At 53.7% G+C, this 17,296-nt stretch overlaps 1 protein-coding gene across 1 annotated transcript; it reads left to right on the forward strand.

Annotated features, from left to right (window-relative positions):
- Window positions 1-8,178: 8,178 nt before the first annotated feature.
- DES (desmin) lies at window positions 8,179-15,500 on the forward strand. The gene is made up of 9 exons (XM_036082965.2): window positions 8,179-8,817; window positions 9,849-9,909; window positions 10,027-10,122; window positions 10,275-10,436; window positions 10,611-10,736; window positions 11,153-11,373; window positions 12,672-12,715; window positions 14,416-14,498; window positions 14,721-15,500. The coding sequence occupies exons 1-9, from the start codon at window positions 8,240-8,242 to the stop codon at window positions 14,760-14,762; spliced, it is 1,413 nt and encodes a 470-aa protein (XP_035938858.1). The 5' UTR covers window positions 8,179-8,239; the 3' UTR covers window positions 14,763-15,500.
- Window positions 15,501-17,296: the final 1,796 nt, after the last annotated feature.

A 17,296-nucleotide genomic window follows, 5' to 3' on the forward strand; every position in this document is an offset into this window, starting at 1 on the left:
GACACCCTCCACCCCGGTTCTCAGACCCCTTCCCCTCTTCCACCCAGATACACCCCAGTCTGGTCAAAGAGCGTTTCTCCTGTTCTGCGAGGGGGTTTCGGCTGGGAGTGGGGGTGCACGTCTGTGTGGGGAAAGGGGGCTCCTCTGCCTTGGGTCTCCGTCTCTTCAGGACATGGGGAAGGGCAGAAGGAGAAGTTCAGAGGTAGCCCCTACAAACTGCTGGGAATTGTGCGGGGTGGCCGGTGTGCTGAGGAGAGGAATGTGCGGGGACAGCTGAGCCCCTGAGAGCTGATGCAGGGCAGGGGGACGTCATTTGTTTTGTTGGGCAGGACACGGGGATGAGGGGAGGGGAGTCCAGGGAGATGGAAGACGGGAGCACCTAGCAGTTGGGAGGAGCGGGTGGGTAGGGAGAACATATGTCTAAGGAGGAAGCTGATCCCATTTCTGCTGGCTAGTGTAGTCATGTCTCATCATGGGATAGGGGCCATCCTGGGGCTGGGCCAGAGATCTGGGTCTCCCTTGATGGTGAGTCTGTGGTGAGCAGAGAGGCTCCCAGCGAGGCTGCCCAGGGAGGCACTGAAGCTTCGATTCAGAAGAAAAAGGCCTCTCTCTCTCCTCTCCTTGCGTCAGAGCAGGGAAGAATGTCCAGGATATTTCACTTTAAGTAAGGAGAAACTGAGCCCCAGAGAAGGGACATGCGCAGTCCCGTCCCACAGCTTATCCAGAGCTGGCCCCGGCCTCTGGCCTCCCAACTCCCAGCCGGATGCTGCTCTATCAGGATGCCTTCCCGGGGACTTCTCCTAATGCTACTGAAGCCCCTTCTCCTTCCCTCTTGACTTCAGTTCCCATCCCTCTGCTCCTCCATCTCCTACTGATGCGAGTAACACCTGAAGCATCCAGGAGGCTGAGAGCCCCCAAGGCACCTTCACCTCCGCCATCTCAGTAGCCCCTCCCCTTGAAGCTCAGCCCTACCCCCACACCCCCCCACACACACCCCCCCCGCACCCCGTCCAGCCTTCAAGGCGTCCTATTTGGTAGAAGTTGGGGGCTGGGAGGAGGTGAGATTGGCCTCAGACTTCTCCTACTTTGGCAGAAAACCCGCAGCATTCCATGTCTGTAAAAGGAGTGTGGGGCAAGCCGGGGTTGGAGCCAGGCTGTGGGCCTTCCCGGGGAAGAAGCTGGGTCAGGGGTGTGGGGACGATGAGGTGGAGGTGGAGGAGGGGTATATGAGAATGGAGTGGGGGCGCCGGTCAGGCTAGGGGCCCAGAAAGAGGTCTGGGGTCACATGGAGAGAGATGGTGGCCTGAAGGTCTTAAACCCATGAGAGGCAGAGGGTGACAGATGAGGGGTGGATGGCCCGCCCAGCCTGGGGAAGGGGGCGAGCAGTGCAGCAGGAGAGAGATGAGTTTCAGGGAGAATGCTGACGCCACTGTCCTGCTGGGCCCCCCAACCCAACCTCCCCCTGGTGATATCAGGAAGAAACAATTGCCTCTGGACATTCCTTCCCTTTTACAGTCACTCTGGGCTGCTCAGCAGCCTGTGGAGGTTATGCAGCCACTAGAGCCGAGAGGAATGGGGGGGCAGTGGGGAAGGGGGCTGTTGGGAGGAGGGCTCTGGGAGCACTGAGGCGCAGAGGCACCCAAGAGCAAAGGGCTCAGCTGAGGACCACTCACTGTTCCCACTCCCTTGGCCCAGAGACTCAGGATGTCAGAAGCTGAGGGGACCTCAGAGGCCACCTGGCCTGATCCCCTTTCACAGGGGATGACAGGGCCCCACAGATGATTTGTGGGTGAACCCCCAGGATGAGCATCCATATCTTAGCCTCACCCCTCACCCACACCCCCCTGCTTGAGCCTCCTACCTCCCTACCAAGTGCTAAAGCTGAGGCAAGAACCAGGGTTTGGGGTTCACACTTGCCACACTGTCCCCATTGCTCTCAGGCAACGGCTGCCTCCTGGCCCAACCCAGATCGGGATAGAAGCACAAGGTGCCTGGCTGGGAAACAGAAAGAGGAGGAGGATGGGCCCTGGAGAACAGGGCAGAGGCCACCCTCGAGGTGGGGGTCAGCGGGTGGAGAGAGGGTGCCCTGTGGGGAGGCATCAGGACTGCCTCACACTGGGGGGATCCTGGGGTTGGCCTGGGGTAGGTGAGGCGCTCCCAGACATGGCAAGGTGGGAGAGTTGCTCCTGGTCCTCTCCTTTGTGACCTCTTTCAGTTTTTCCTCAATCCAAATGCCCCATGCTGGCCAGGTCAGTGTCCCCACCCCAGCCATCCACCAATGCCAGTCACCTGCCCCCCTCCTTCCGAGCCATCTATGGGATCTGGGACGTCCTATGGGTAGCCAGGGCCCTTGTGTTCTAGAGAGCCCTCTGTGAGGTTCAGAGATCTGCCTAGGCATCCATAAGCCCCCCAGACACTGAGCGTAGGGGAAGCCAGGGGACAGCAAATGCAAAAGCCTGGAGGCTGGAAAGAGTTTGGCAGGGTCGTGCAATAGAAAAGAGGGCAGTGTGGCTGAAGTGGGGTGAGCCCAAAGGGGAAGTGAGTGAGCTGAGATTGATCAGGTGGGCAGGGCCGGTCCTATGGAGCCTTGGAGGTCATGATGAGTTTGGGTTTTGCTGGTTCATTAGTTCAGGGAAGGGAGAGAGTGAAAATGGGGAAACAGGCAAAGTGTCCAAGAGGAACGAGTACTGCTCCCAAATATTTGGTCTGTGAAGGTGGGGTTCTCTTTGCTCTGCTTGGCTCCCAAGTTAGAATAAGTGGCTTAGCAGAGACACATCATCTGGGTTCAAATATAAGGAAATGTTTTCTTTTATATATATATATATATTTTTTTTTTAATTTTATTTTTTGAAGTAGGCTCCATGCCCAATATTGGGCTTGAACTCAAGACCCTGAGATCAAGAGCTTCATGCTCTACGGACTGAGCTACCCAGGCACCCTTAAGGAAATGTTTTCTAATACCAGAGCTGTCCACTGTCCCATGACAGAGATGTGCTAGGTACTCAATGACTCTTAGTGGAATGGAATGGGCTGCCTAGAGACACTGAGTTCCCACTGGACCCATGCTTGCTACAGTCACCAGAGAGATTTCAACCTTAACTGAGAAGTAAGGACATCGGACAGGCCGGCCTTGTGATCTTTGAAGTCACCTCTAACCACAAGTTCCCAAGGCTCTCCAAGGTCAGGGTAATCCAGGAAGATTTCAAGCAAAAGTAGGACTGACTTCCTTTTTTTTTTTTTTTTTTTTAGGATTTTATTTATTTATTTGAGAGAGAGAGGTAGTAAGAGAGAGCACAAGCAGGGAGGAGAGGGAGAAGCAGATTCTGCGCTGAGCAGGGAGACCAACCTGGGGCTTGATCCCAGGACCCTGAGATCATGACCTGAGCTGAAGGCAGACACTTAACCAATTGAGTCACCCAGGCACCCCCTGCACTGACTTTCTTCTTTAATTGATTTGACAGAATGTGTTGATAACATCCAGTGTACTGGACACCGTAATGCATACACAAGTTTATAAACTGTCCCCTTTCTTCTGAAAATGCTGAATGAAATGGTCTGTCTTAGTGGAACTTCCCATTTCCCATATCAGTTAGCTCAAGAAAGAGCGTGACCTTAAAATAATGTGACTATTTTTAAAAAATAGCTTGTCAAAATTTATAAATTCAAAACTGTGTCCCCAGGATGTTCATAGCAGCACTGTTTATCATAGCAAAAGAATGGAAACAGTATAAATGTCCATCAATTAACAATTGGCTAAATAAATTATGGCAAATCCATACAGTGAAATACAAATGAGGCTATTAAGAAGAATGACTCAAAATCTCCCAACAAAGAGAAAAGCAGGACCAGATAGCTTCACTGGTGAGATCTACCAAACATTTCAGAATTAACACCAGTCCTTCTCAAACTCTTCCAAAAATTTGAAGAGGAGGGCATACTTCCTAACTCATTCTATGAGGCCAGCATTCCCCTGATACCAAAGCCAGACAAAACCCACAAGAAAATAAATCTACAGACCTATGTCCCTTATGAATATTGATGTAAAAATATTCTCAACAAAACATTAGCAAACCAAATTCAGCAGCATATTAAAAGGATTATACACCATGACCCAGTGGGATTTATTTCTGGAATGCAAGGATGTTCAACATATGAAAATCAATCAGTTTACGATACCATATTTACAGAATGAAGGGAAAACCCCACATGATCAATTTCATTTACAATAGCATCAAAACAAGAAAATACTTGGGAATAAACCTAACCAACGAGGCATAAGACTGGTTCATCGAAAACTATAAAACATTGCTGAGATAAATTTAAGAAGACACAAATAAATGGGAAGACATCCCATATTCATTGATTGTAAGACTTACTGTTGTTAAACTGTCAATACCGCCCAAAGTGACCTACAGAGTCAAAGCAATCTCTATCAAAATCCCACAATGATTTTTTGAAGAAATGGGAAAATCCATCCTAAAATTCACATGGAATCTCAAGGGACCCCGAATAGCCAAACCATACTGAAAAAGAAGAAAGTTGAAAGCTTCACGCTTCCTGATTTCAAAACTTATTACAAAGCTACAGTCATTAAAACAGTGTGGTACTGTCATAAGGACAGATATACAGGCCAATGGAATAGCCCAGAGAGCCCAGAAATAAATCCTCACACATTCGACTAAATGGTTCTCAGCAAGGGTGCTGAGACCATTCCCCAGGGAAAGGACAGTCTTCTATAAATGGTGCTGAGAAAACTGGATATTCACATGTAAAAAATGAAGTTGGACCCTTACCTTACACCACATACAAACATGAACTCAAAATGGATCAAGGACATGAAACTTTACTTTTACTCTTAGAGGAAAACATAGTGGGTAGAATTCATGACACTGAGTTTGGCTGTGATTTCTTGGATATGACACCAAAGTACAGGCAATAAAAGAAAAATATAGGTAAGTTGGACTCATCAAGATGAAAATGTGTTGTGCACCAAAGCATATGATCACCAGAGTGAAAAGCATACGATCCCACAGAATGGCGTCCCTTTGAAATATGTGCCAAGTCCATTATCCATCCAGATAAATTATTAATATTTTTTGTGTGTCCATTTCTAAGTAGTCCCCTGGGGAGGTGAAACCCTGACTCCAGAGATGCTGCCCAGTTCAGAACATGTTTTGGAGCACTCCTCTCTCACCTGCTGTGCGAGCCTTGGAGTGTTGTTTTGCTGCCCTCCATGGTAGCAGATTCTCAGGGTTGGAACTGAAGTTTGGAAATGGCCCCAAGTGGTTCAGAGCCAAGTCTGGTAGATGTTGATTTTGACTAGAGAATAAGTGACATAATTTATTTGTTTTCTGCTTCATCTCACCACGAACTGCGGCCTTGGGCTGGTCCGAAGGGCAATTTCCTTATGTGGTCTGGAGACGGTTCACAGAGAGGACTCCCGAAAGTGTTCTGTCCTCCCTAGTAGTGTGGAAATGGGTGCACCGTCTCCTACAAGAGATTGGTCAGGAATGTTTTGGCTACGAGTGACAGGAGCCAGCACCAAGTGGCTTAAGTGGAAAAAAAAAAAGAAAAGGAAAAGTTTATTGGCCCCAAAGTCAGGAAGGACACGGCGGGGTGGGGGTGAGGGGGTGCGGGGCTCACAAAGTCAAGGGTAGAGCTGCAGACCAGGGCTCCTGGGAAGCTGGAATTGAGGATTTCCTGCCTGGCATTCTCCTCTCCAGGTGTGTCTGCTTCTCATTGTGTGCTGACCTCCCATTCCTCCTAGTGCCGGAATGCCCCACGGGGCAGGAAACGTGGCTGCCACAGGCTTCCGCTGAGTAATCCCTGTTCCATCTATAAATTCCAGGGAAGGTCTCTGATTGGCTCTTCTCAGGTCCAGGTCACCCCTTGAGCCAATCACTGCAGTCCAAGGGATAGAGTTGATAAGACTGGCTGGGAACTGGGTCCTCTGTCCACCCATTGAGTGTTCTCTGTGTGTGAAGCCTTTGTTACCAAAATAAGGGAATGGGAAAGAAAGCTTGCAGGCTACTTGGAACTACAACAAGGACGGTTGTTGCCTGGGATATGCTAAGGATCCACATGGTCTCTAAAATTCTCCAGGAGCCTACAATCTAGTTGGGGAGACGAGACACAAAAATAACCAGAACACAACAGCTTGCACTGACTGGAAGCCTGGATAAGAATATCTGGAACTCCCCACCCACCTCATATGCCTGTCTCTTGGATAAAAATTAGATACTTAGTGTGGAAAGGCTTTGAGAAGACAGCAGTAACAAAGTCCTTTACAGTTCACCTGGCATATTCACATCCGTTCCGGGGGGGGGGGGGGGAGGGGAGGGGGGAGCACAGCTGTGGAGTCAGACTGCCTCAGCTTCCTGAGCTATAAACTGGGAACGATATTAGTTCCTACTTCATAGCTTTGTTGGAGGATTGGGGGTGCTCAGCAGAGTGGCACATGGTGGGTGCTCAGCGTATGTAAGGTATTATTTGCATATTGTTATTATTTTTTTTAGAGTGGAGGGCAGGGAGGCAGAGGGAGAGAGAGAGAATCTTAAGCAAGCTCCATGCCCAGTATGGAGCCTGATGCGGGGCTCGATCTCACAACCCTGGGATCATAACCTGAGCCCAAGTCAAGAGTCAGATGCTTAATGGACTGAGCCACCCAGGTGCCCCTGCGTATTGTTATTCGAGCCTCTTCAAAGCCTGTAGGGTAGATATGGCAAGGCTGACCACTTCCCCTTGATAGTGGAGGACACAGAAAGGTGAAGGACTTGCCTGCTAGTAACTAGGCCTGCTGCTGATGGCAGAGCTGGGGTAGGACCAGCACTCTACTTCAGAGGTTGGCATTCCGAAAGGGTCAGGTCTAAGAGAGGCCTGCAAAGTGCCAGGTGGAGGTGTAGGGAGGCAGCCAGTGCTCATGGAGAAGTGGGGATGTCCTCAGGGGTCAGCCAGGACCTTGTACTGGGGAGGAGGAAGGCTATGAAGGACTGGACAAGCCCTCTGTGGGACTCCATTCTGGCTGGGGGCTTGGGGCATTATGGGGGCGGGAAGTGATTGGGGCTTATCAGCCCAAACCTGCCTGGGCCATCCGACCCCCAGGCCTCCTCAGGTACCCGCCCCCACCCCCCAGAGCGCCTCTCCTGTGGGCCCGCTTCCCAGATTGATGCATTCTCCTCTATAAATACCAGCTCTGGTATGCCGGCTTGGCAGTTGTTGCTGCCAGAGAGATGGCTGGGTTGACACACGGCTCCTGACAAAATACAAACCCCTGGTGTGTGTGGGTGTGGGTGGTGTGAGTAGGGGGATGAATCAGAGAAGGGGCGGGGGTGGGCACAAGGGGCAGAAGCCAGGAGAAGTTGGTGTGTGGGGGTGAGAGTACATAGTAACTGGAAACTGAGAGGGTGCCGGGCCCTTTCTGGAAATCACCCTGTTGTTTATAAACTCGAGGCTCTGCCCTACCCCGAAGAGGGGGAGGAAAAGGGCCTGCACTAGCCCAGAGGGAAACTGAGGCTCAGGGCTTGAGCCCTGGTACCAGGGGGCATATCTGAGCAGGCGGGCTCTGGCCAGGACTGCTCTCTGCCCCCCAGGGTACTCTCCCAGCCTCCCTGCCTGCCTAGAGACCCTTTTCCTCTGGCCTGGCTGGTGGATGCCTGTCTTTCCTGAGTCCTCCCAAACCTTGGCCAGTTCTAGAGAATCTTTGGAGGGGAGTGATTTTGAGTCTTTCTTGGGACTAGGCATTGTTCCTCCAGGAAATGACCCAAAGTCTCTCCTCAGAGCAAAACGGACACCCTCGAACTAAGTGGAAACCTCTCCCCCACTCTCTCCCCTGACTACCCCCCAGGACGAGGCCGGCACCCTAGGGCTGAAAGAGGCCTGCCTAGGGATTCCAGACATGCTCTGTGCCCCGGGTGAGGGGGTTGGCAGGCCTGCCCATCTTCTGCCCTCCTAGGTCCTCCAGCCTGTCCCACACCTCTTACGGGCCCCTTCCCACCGGCGGAGGGGCGCGGGCCTCTTGCGGGGGAACTGGCCTCCCCGCCCCCACGCCAGCGGCCGCCCTTCCTGGCAGGACAGCGGGATCCTGCAGCTGTCAGGGGAGGGGCGGCGGGGGCTGATGTCAGGAGGGATACAAATAGTGCAGACGGCTAAGGGGCCCTGTCTCCCCTCGACGCATCCACTCTCCAGCCGGCCGCCGCCCGCCGCCCCCTCCGTGCCGCCCAGCCTCGCTCGCGCCGCCACCATGAGCCAGGCCTACTCGTCCAGCCAGCGCGTGTCCTCCTACCGCCGCACCTTCGGCGGGGCCGGGGGCTTCCCACACGTCTCCCCGCTGAGCTCGCCCGTGTTCCCGCGCGCGGGCTTCGGCACCAAGGGCTCCTCGAGCTCGGTGACGTCCCGCGTGTACCAGATGTCGCGCACGTCGGGCGGGGCCGGGGGCCTGGGGGCGCTGCGGGCCAGCCGGCTGGGGTCGGCCCGCGCGCCCTCCTCCTACGGCGCGGGCGAGCTGCTGGACTTCTCGCTGGCCGACGCCGTGAACCAGGAGTTCCTGACCACGCGCACCAACGAGAAGGTGGAGCTGCAGGAGCTCAACGACCGCTTCGCCAACTACATCGAGAAGGTGCGCTTCCTGGAGCAGCAGAACGCGGCGCTCGCCGCCGAGGTGAACCGGCTCAAGGGCCGCGAACCGACGCGGGTCGCCGAGATCTACGAGGAGGAGCTGCGCGAGCTGCGGCGCCAGGTGGAGGTGCTCACCAACCAGCGCGCCCGCGTGGACGTCGAGCGTGACAACCTGCTGGACGACCTGCAGCGGCTCAAGGCCAAGTGAGGACCCAGCGCTCCCAGAACCCCCTTTCTGTGGGCTGGGCGCGGGAGGCGAGGCCACGGGGCTGGGGCGCAGCTGTCAGGGCCTGCCTTCCCCCAGGGCGCCAGCGACACTCTCTTACCCGCCGCGGGGAGAGAGTCATCTACCGGTGTCCCCTGAGGGGAGATGGACTCCGGGTCTCTCCCTCATGCTCTCACTCTGCAAGGGAGGAGTTTTCCTGGGGACATCACGGGGTGGAAATGGGAGACCTGGGCCCTGTGGACAGCCCCCTTAAAAGCATCTTAAGATGCCAGGGTGGTGTCGATGGGGGACAGGCAGATGAGCGGAGGGAGGAGGCCCCGGTACAGTCGCGGGGTGGGAGGGAAGGGGGTTGATAGGAGACAAGGAAAATCTGGGGCAAGCTGTGAAGGGCAGGGGGTGGGGAGTCTAAGTGGTAGCTCTCGGCTCCTCTGTGGTCTGCCCTGGGGGAGGTGGGTAGAGAGCAGATCTTGGTCTCTAGGCCAGGCTGAGGCTGTGCCATTCCACAAAGGGAATGGATAAGCTAGAGGAAAGAGGAGGGAGCTAGCCGCAGCCCCCAGAAAGCTTGGAGGGCCTGATGGTGGGCTTCACCAGGCTTCCAGTAGGAAAAGGCAACAAGAATAGAGCAAGTACTCGTGGGTCCTGCTTCTGACAGCCCAAGTGAGCAGAATCATTGTCCTACCACCCGGGTCGCAAACAATAATTGAGCACCTACGTGGGCCAGACTGGGGCTGCGAACAGGAACATAGAGGTGGATAGAATAGACACAGTTCCTAATCCCAGGGAGGTCACAATCTGGTGGGGACATAGACTTCCGGGGTGTGGCTCTGGGGAAGAAATTGGGCCATTTCCTGTCCCCTCCCTGGGTGGGCAGGGCCTCTTGTCTCTACCCTGTAGGCAGGCCTCCTCCTGGTGTCCCGAGCCCTACTCCCTGGGCAGCCCCCACCTGGCCATCCCCACGGCCAGTTTTATCCCCACCAACTGTCTCTTTCCGTCTGTCTGTTCTGGCCAGGCTGCAAGAGGAGATTCAGTTGAAAGAAGAAGCAGAGAACAATTTGGCTGCCTTCCGAGCGGTGAGCCCTCTTTGGTCCCCCAGCACATTTACCCCTCTGACCCTGGGTGGCCCCTGGTCTCCCCCTGCCCTGCCTGGGTTATCAGTGACCCTCTCCCTCTTGCTTGACCACTCTTAGGACGTGGATGCGGCTACTCTAGCTCGAATTGACCTGGAGCGCAGGATTGAATCTCTCAACGAGGAAATTGCATTCCTTAAGAAAGTGCATGAAGAGGTATGCCTTCAGCCTTCCTCCTCAGGGTCCTTAGACCCTGGTGAGAACAGCTGGAAAGGGGGAGGAGCCATGCAAGGCTGTGGGAACCGGGGTGTGAGGGTGCCGTGTGGGTGGGGCCTGGTAGAGTGCTGAGGCCCGGCTGTGCCCTGCAGGAGATCCGAGAGCTACAGGCCCAACTTCAGGAGCAGCAGGTCCAGGTGGAGATGGACATGTCCAAGCCGGACCTCACCGCAGCCCTCAGGGACATCCGGGCTCAGTATGAGACCATTGCGGCTAAGAACATCTCAGAAGCTGAGGAATGGTACAAGTCCAAGGTGGGCAACCTGGCCCAGGGGCCTGGCCCCCCTGTCCCCCTCCATCCCTGTTTGGAGGTGCTTCCTGTGGCTCTCTCCGTGGGGAGGAGGGTGAGCCAGGGTCTGCAGGCTCCCTTGCCATCCCTTACCTGCGTCCTGCAGCCTCCTCATCTCAGTACCCCTCCCTGCCCTCAGGTGTCCGACCTGACCCAGGCAGCCAACAAGAACAACGACGCATTGCGCCAGGCCAAGCAGGAGATGATGGAGTACCGACACCAGATCCAGTCCTACACCTGTGAGATCGACGCCCTCAAGGGCACTGTGAGTGCCTGCCCACTTCGCCCGGCCCACTCCTTCTGGCCCACAGCTCACACTCTCACTCCGTGACCTTGGTTCCCATCACACACCCTCTCTGGGCCTCTGGCTCTTCACATCTCTCACAGGGGTGAAAACAGACAGGTGGATTCTCAGTTGAACTCTCAGGAATCAGGGGTCTCCTAGATGGGGGTGGTGGAGAGAAAAGACATGGATGCTTCCTTTTATCGCTTCTATTCTCTGGGTTTCCAGAGAAGACTTCACTTGAGTTCAGGGTTCCCTAGCTCAGAAGAGCGTGCCCACTCCCGGAACTTACCATCTGGGGTTGCGCCCCAGCCCCAAGGCTGTGTCTCTCCCCACCCTGGGCCCCTCATGCCCACCCCTCCATGCCTCTCCTTGACCTGGGTGTCGCTGTCCTGCAGAACGATTCGCTGATGAGGCAGATGCGCGAGATGGAAGACCGCTTTGCTAGTGAGGCCAGCGGTTATCAGGACAACATTGCACGTCTGGAGGAAGAGATCCGGCACCTCAAGGATGAGATGGCCCGCCACCTGCGCGAGTACCAGGACCTGCTCAATGTCAAGATGGCCCTGGATGTGGAGATTGCCACCTACCGGAAGCTGCTGGAGGGCGAGGAAAGCCGGTGAGGGGCTGGTGGTGGGATTCTGGGGAGTGCCCAGGGGCCCATTCCTGCCCCCAGGGGCGGGAGGGGAGAGGGGTTCAGGATCACGTTAGCAAGATCTGGAAATAATTTTATACAAGAGGCCACCACACCATTAATTGCAGAGAATTAACCAAGGCCACCTGGGTAAAAAGTGATTTAATTAATAGCTTCTATAAAAAGAGAAAAAGAAGTATTCCCTCATCCACTTTCAGAATTAAGAGCAGCGGTATAAAACCATGTTCAGCAACCAGTCATAAAATATTCCTGCCAGTCAAGGGATAGATGAAAGCAGAGTGGGGAATGATGAGGAAGGAAAGGGAGGGGGCAGATAGGGACAAAGAGAGAGCCTTGGACACAGGCTAAGAAGGAGGGGGCAGAGACTCGTGCCCAAGGATGCACACACACCCACACACACACACACACAAGCTCACAGGAAAAGATAGCATGACATGCTCAGAACGACTCACTTCTAGATACTGAAAATGACATATGACTAGAAGACAATGCAAGGGAACTTTTCCGGGGTGTTGGAAATGTTCTGTATCTTGATTTAGACTGGTAGTTACGTTGTTGCAGACACTGATCAAAACTCACTGAATTGCATCCTGAAGATCTGTGCATTTCACTGTAGGTAAACCTAACCTCAGTTTAAAACAGGTCAATTACTCAAAAAAAAAAAAATGATGCTTATTGATACTCATAAAAACAGTAATATCGAAAGTTTAAAATGATCAGCAGGCATGTTTAAATACAGACCTGCACATAAAGAGAGGTCAGATTTCATAGAATTACATGTACATATAATGACCTTTTAAGGCAGCTCGAGATGTGTTGTATTTTCCCTGCACTAGGCATAAATGGGGATGGCGTTTGCCCTGGAACTAGCCCTCCCATGGGTGGGCCAGAGGTTCCCAGCCTGGCTGGAGGGTGGGCATACGTGATGGATGTGGCCTACAGCTGTTATTGATATACCCTGCGGTGCCTGAAGAAGGAGATCCTGGTGAACTAGAGAGGGCAAGGGGGGTCGGGAGTACTGATGTCAGGCCAGCAGGTCAGAGATGGAAGGGGACAGTTCCCAGAAGGGACAGTTCCTGGGATAGCTGGAGTTGCCCTTTGACTCCGTGCCCTTAGCAGCGTGAAAGTGGGGGTGTTAGGGTCAGTGGGACAGGGACAGCTGACAGTGGCATTTAGTGAGGACCAGGGCAGGCTTTGATGGGTGGTCACAGGGAGAGATAGAGGGCCCTAACCTTTCGGGGGCTTGATCTCTCCCCTTTCAGGATCAACCTCCCCATCCAGACCTTCTCTGCTCTCAACTTCCGAGGTGAGTGTGTGTTGGCAGGTGGATGCTGGGGTGGCAGGGGGCAGGAGTCCAGCATGGGCACTGCCCGAGGCCAGCCAGGGAGGGGGGATGGAACCGTGGGGACGGGGCTGGGAACTGGGAAAGAGGAGGTAGGTGGGGAAGTTTAGGTAGGGGCACCTTCTAACAGAGAGAGCTTTTTATTTTATTTCATGGTATTATATTCTATTGACCATGTCCCCTGCACCTTCTGGGATTATTGAACATCGGCAAACAGCTTTTATTCCCAATATACCCAAACTCTGAGGGTACCAGGGGTGTCCTTGGGGGTCTGGCAGCAGAAGCATCTAGAGCCACACATCCTGGGCTACAAGGCACCCACCAGCCATTGTCTGTTTGGCAAATTGCCAAGCACCCCCCACCACCCCCACCCCCCAGCTGCTTGTTGAACAAATCTAGTTTGCTGGAGCAAGATGTTGGATGCACGTTTAAAAAAAAAAAAATGAAGCCAAACCTTAGCAAAGCCAAACAATTAAAAGAACGAGCTCCTAGGGCATTCTGCCATTCTGACATTAATAATATGCAGATCGAGTGGCTTTCCAACCCCAGAGAGCAGAAAAACATGCTATAATGATACATTAGGAAAGCAAGTCGGAGTCCTTGGCAGGGTCGCCTTTCCTAGATCAAACCTTTTTTGTCTTCGATGTTCATTTCCATCGGGAAAAATACACGCTGTGCTCTGCCGAGTTACAACGTTCATCACAGGCTGGTTGCTCGCTGAGGTGATTCATGAACACCAAACTCATAATATTCAGGACCTAAATTTGACCCACCCTATAAAACTCAGAACGTCTTTTTTCAGTAGTTTATGCAGACACCCAAGTGTGAGCCTTGCAATTGAAACCGCTTAATGCTTTTTCAAATCAATGGCTCTGTAGCCCTGGTAGTCCGTTGTTGTTAGGGTTTCACGGTGAAGAAACTGAGGCATAGAGAGGCAAGGGACTGGCCACCAGCACAGTGAATCAGTAACTGACTCCTGTCTGTCTCTCATTAAGACATGGTTTACTCATCTGGACTCTTTTTTTTTTTTTTTTTAAGATTTATTTATTTATTTTAGAGAGAGAGAAAGGGCAGGGGGCAGGGGCGGAGGGAGAGAGTCTTAAGCAGGCTCTGCGTTGAGCATGGAGGCTGATGTGGGGCTCAAGCTCATGACCCTGAGATCACGACCTGAGCCGAAACCAAGAGTTGGATGCTTCACCGACTGTGCCACCCAGGCGCCCCTCATCTGGACTCTTAAAGGGGGCTGGGTACCATGAGGTCCTCCAAAACTGTATCTTGGGACTGGGTTTGGGGTTCTGTCAGGGTACAAATTCATGCAAGGCTGTGTTGGACCCCGGGGGTGGAGAGGGAGTGAAGAAGTGTGTGAGGAATGGGAACGTTGGGTGGCCTGGGGCCTCAGGGGTCCCCCACTCTCCTGAATCAGCTCATAGCTGGAGCACGTCTACTGGCTCCTGAGCCCATCTCAGCCATGGGACTGGCCCCAGTGTCTGTAGAGCCACCTGCTGGGTGCTGGGCTTAAGGGCAGGCTATAAAGTCTTGCTGAAAAAGTAATAGGCCCATCTTGAGGGAGTAGGAGTCTTCTGGGAGATCACCCCATGGGACCAGGGATGGACTCCCAGTCCCTGGAGTGGCCCAGGCTGAGTGTGTGGATGGATCTCTTACAGAAACAAGCCCGGAGCAAAGGGGTTCTGAGGTCCATACCAAGAAGACGGTGATGATCAAGACCATTGAGACCCGGGATGGGGAGGTGAGTCATCTGCCTGGTTCCCTTAGCCTGCTGGGGGCCCTGCGGTATGTCTGTGAGGCTGTCAGCCAGGTGCCTTCCGCCAGCTGTGCTGGTTCAAGGCCCTGCCTGGAGGGAGAGGGGGTCCTGCTACACCGGAGTGGGCGGGGCGGGGGGGACAACCCAGGGCTGGGGCTCCATTCTCCTGCCAGCACTGTTTTGGACTGGGCTTCTCTTCCTTCCCAGGTTGTTAGTGAGGCCACACAGCAGCAACACGAGGTGCTCTAAAGCCAGAGACCCCTCTGCCACCAGAGACCATCCTTGCCCCTGTCCTCACTGCCTCCTGAAGCCAGCCTCCTTCCATCCCAGGGCACCACACCCAGCCACAGTGCTCCCCTCACAGCCTCTGACCCCTGCTCACCGACCACCACGCGTGGCCCCCAGAGGGGCCATGGCCCACCCCTGCCCAGGCACAGGCAGCCCCTCCCATGTGAGTCCTGGATGTTGGAAATGAGTGAACCTGGCTCCTAGCTGCAGAGCGAGCATGGAACCAGGAGAGAGCAGTCCCCTCCCACCTCGGTGACCTCAGGCCCTAGCCTCTGCCTTTGGAGAGGGCCCCAGAGCAGGGTGTTGGGACCCCACAGGATCAGGATGGAACCTATAGACCTCCCCACTCCCTACTCCCTAGCCTGGGTCAGAGAGACAGGGCAGCCTCCCCAGCAAGCAGGGCAGGTGACTGGAAGACTAGCCCCCGTGGGAATGGGGGCTTGAAATGGACCCCATGGCCCCTACCTTCCCCAGGGTGGGCTTAGAAAGCAGGGGCTGCAAGAGGGAACCCCAGAAGGTGCCAGATGTGGGAGCAGGAGATTCAGAAGGAGAGAGGGTGGGCGAGATGCTGGAGAGGAGAGGAGAGGAGAGAGGCAGAGAGTGGTCTCAGGCAGGGGGAGGGGTGCCCCCCTCCGTGCCTGCCCCTCCCCTGCAGCAGGGGCTCTGGACAGAAACAATAAAAAGAGAAGTACTAGCCTAGCACGTCCCTGGATGTGTTGATTGCCTGGTCGCCTCTGGGGGCCCCTTGTGATGGACTATGTGCTGGCTTCCTTCCCACTCAGACCATCCCCCGGGGCCTGTCACCCCTCCTGTTCCCAGAACCTCCCAGCCTCGCTGTGTGTATGTGGCCTATGGTGGGGATGGGTGGGCAGGGGGCTTTTGTTAGGGAGCTTTGAATATCTCCTGTTAGGCCCCAATTCCTGGAATGCCCCCCTGGGGCCCCCTACCCCAGCTTCAGACCATCAGGCCGCAGGGACAGCACCTGCTGTTCTTTCTGACAGACACAGACGGGCTCTGAAGTAGGGCTCTCCTATTCCCTTCCCCAAAGCAGCTCACAGCCCCCTCCCATTAAATCTGCCTGAGCACCTTCTATGGACAAGGGCCGATTCAGGAAAAATAACAATGTTAAGAAAAATAGAAAGTTCTATCTTGTTTTTGGAGAAGAAGACTCAAACACTCTAAAGATATCATTTCATCCTACATTAACCTAGAGTTTCAATGTGATGCAATCTCAAGGAAAATACCAAAGGGAAATTTGGGGAGAATTTGGTAAGTATAGGTGAATGTAGGACATATGAAAAAAAATGAGGAAATCCTGGAACAAAGTATTAACACAGGTATGTTAAAGGTTTCTGTGGGGAACGTTTAATGTATAAGTATAGGCTTGGGGGCCATTGGGTAGCCATGGGGGGGGGCAGGAGTGAAGCCTGTCTCTTTTCAGTCCTTCCAAAAAATAAATTCCAGTTGGGTCCAAGATATAGGAAGCTTGATGGATCCATATAGGCTTCGGCCTTCAAGTTAGTCCTCACAGATTTAAGAGATTACTCTTTAAAGGAGAGAAAAAGAAGGTAGGGATCACAAACATGGTAAATTCAGACAGTCTGTGGGGGAAAAAAAAAAGAATCCAAAACCTAATAGGGCTTTAGTCTTAAGTTCCCTAATCTGACATTCCTAACTGGCTTTTTCCAGAAACTTCCAAAGCCTTTCTGGTGTCTCTTTATCCCTCTCCTTGGATGCTACCCTTGCTCATAAATTGCCCCTTCCCTCTGGGTTAAGCAGCTCCTCCCTATAAGAAAGCCCCCTTCTCTGTGGTATTCTTCAGCTTTCCCTGGGGAGCATCATGGGCACACCCGGGGTCCCCATCGTCTGCCACTGGTGACCCGTGGTCGTTTCTTTCCCCCTAGCGCCCTAGTGGGATGAACGCTGCAAACCTCAGAACTACCCCCAATCAACCCGTAGTGGAATTCCAAGTGAAATTAGAAGTAGCATTTGCAGTGTCTTCACCCTGGGATATAGGAGGAGGGATGGGTGAGGGGCTTACTCCTGAGCCTGGTGGGGGCCCTGGAACCTGAGCTAGTCTCTCTGTGAGAGAAATGCTTGGGTGAGGCTGGGCTCGGGTGGATAAGAGGTGGTGTACGTATCTGTGAGTAATTTCAGGAGCCTCTCAGCAATTTCTTCTTTCCCTTAAATGAGTACGCTCGCTCATCTATCCCATAAAGGATAAAGGGACGCATAGGTCAGGGAAGGTCTTAGAGACATCCCTACCCTCCAAAAAAGCTTAGGTGTAGACTAGTCACTAAAGTGGAAAGAATCTAGAAATCTTAGACTCTCAGAGTCAGATGGCAAGTCCCCCAGGGAGTGACGCCCACAACCCAGAAGTCGCCTCCCCAGGCTCGCCCTAACATTTTGATGAGCAGTCATCAAGCTCTGCTTGAATGTCTCTGGTGTCGGAGAATGCACTACCTCCTGACTCCTTGGAGCTGGGGACAGCTCTG

The sequence above is a fragment of the Halichoerus grypus genome, chromosome 4 (assembly GCF_964656455.1).
Source record: "Halichoerus grypus chromosome 4, mHalGry1.hap1.1, whole genome shotgun sequence".
Lineage (NCBI taxonomy): Eukaryota > Metazoa > Chordata > Mammalia > Carnivora > Phocidae > Halichoerus > Halichoerus grypus.

Bases quoted from the DNA above. Each gene is read 5' to 3' on its own strand.
- DES (XM_036082965.2), top strand. From the start codon at position 8,240: ATGAGCCAGGCCTACTCGTCCAGCCAGCGCGTGTCCTCCTACCGCCGC. The intron at 10,123-10,274 runs GTATGCCTTCAG...TGTGCCCTGCAG, and splicing joins TTAAGAAAGTGCATGAAGAG to GAGATCCGAGAGCTACAGGC. The intron at 12,716-14,415 runs GTGAGTGTGTGT...GATCTCTTACAG, and splicing joins CTCTGCTCTCAACTTCCGAG to AAACAAGCCCGGAGCAAAGG.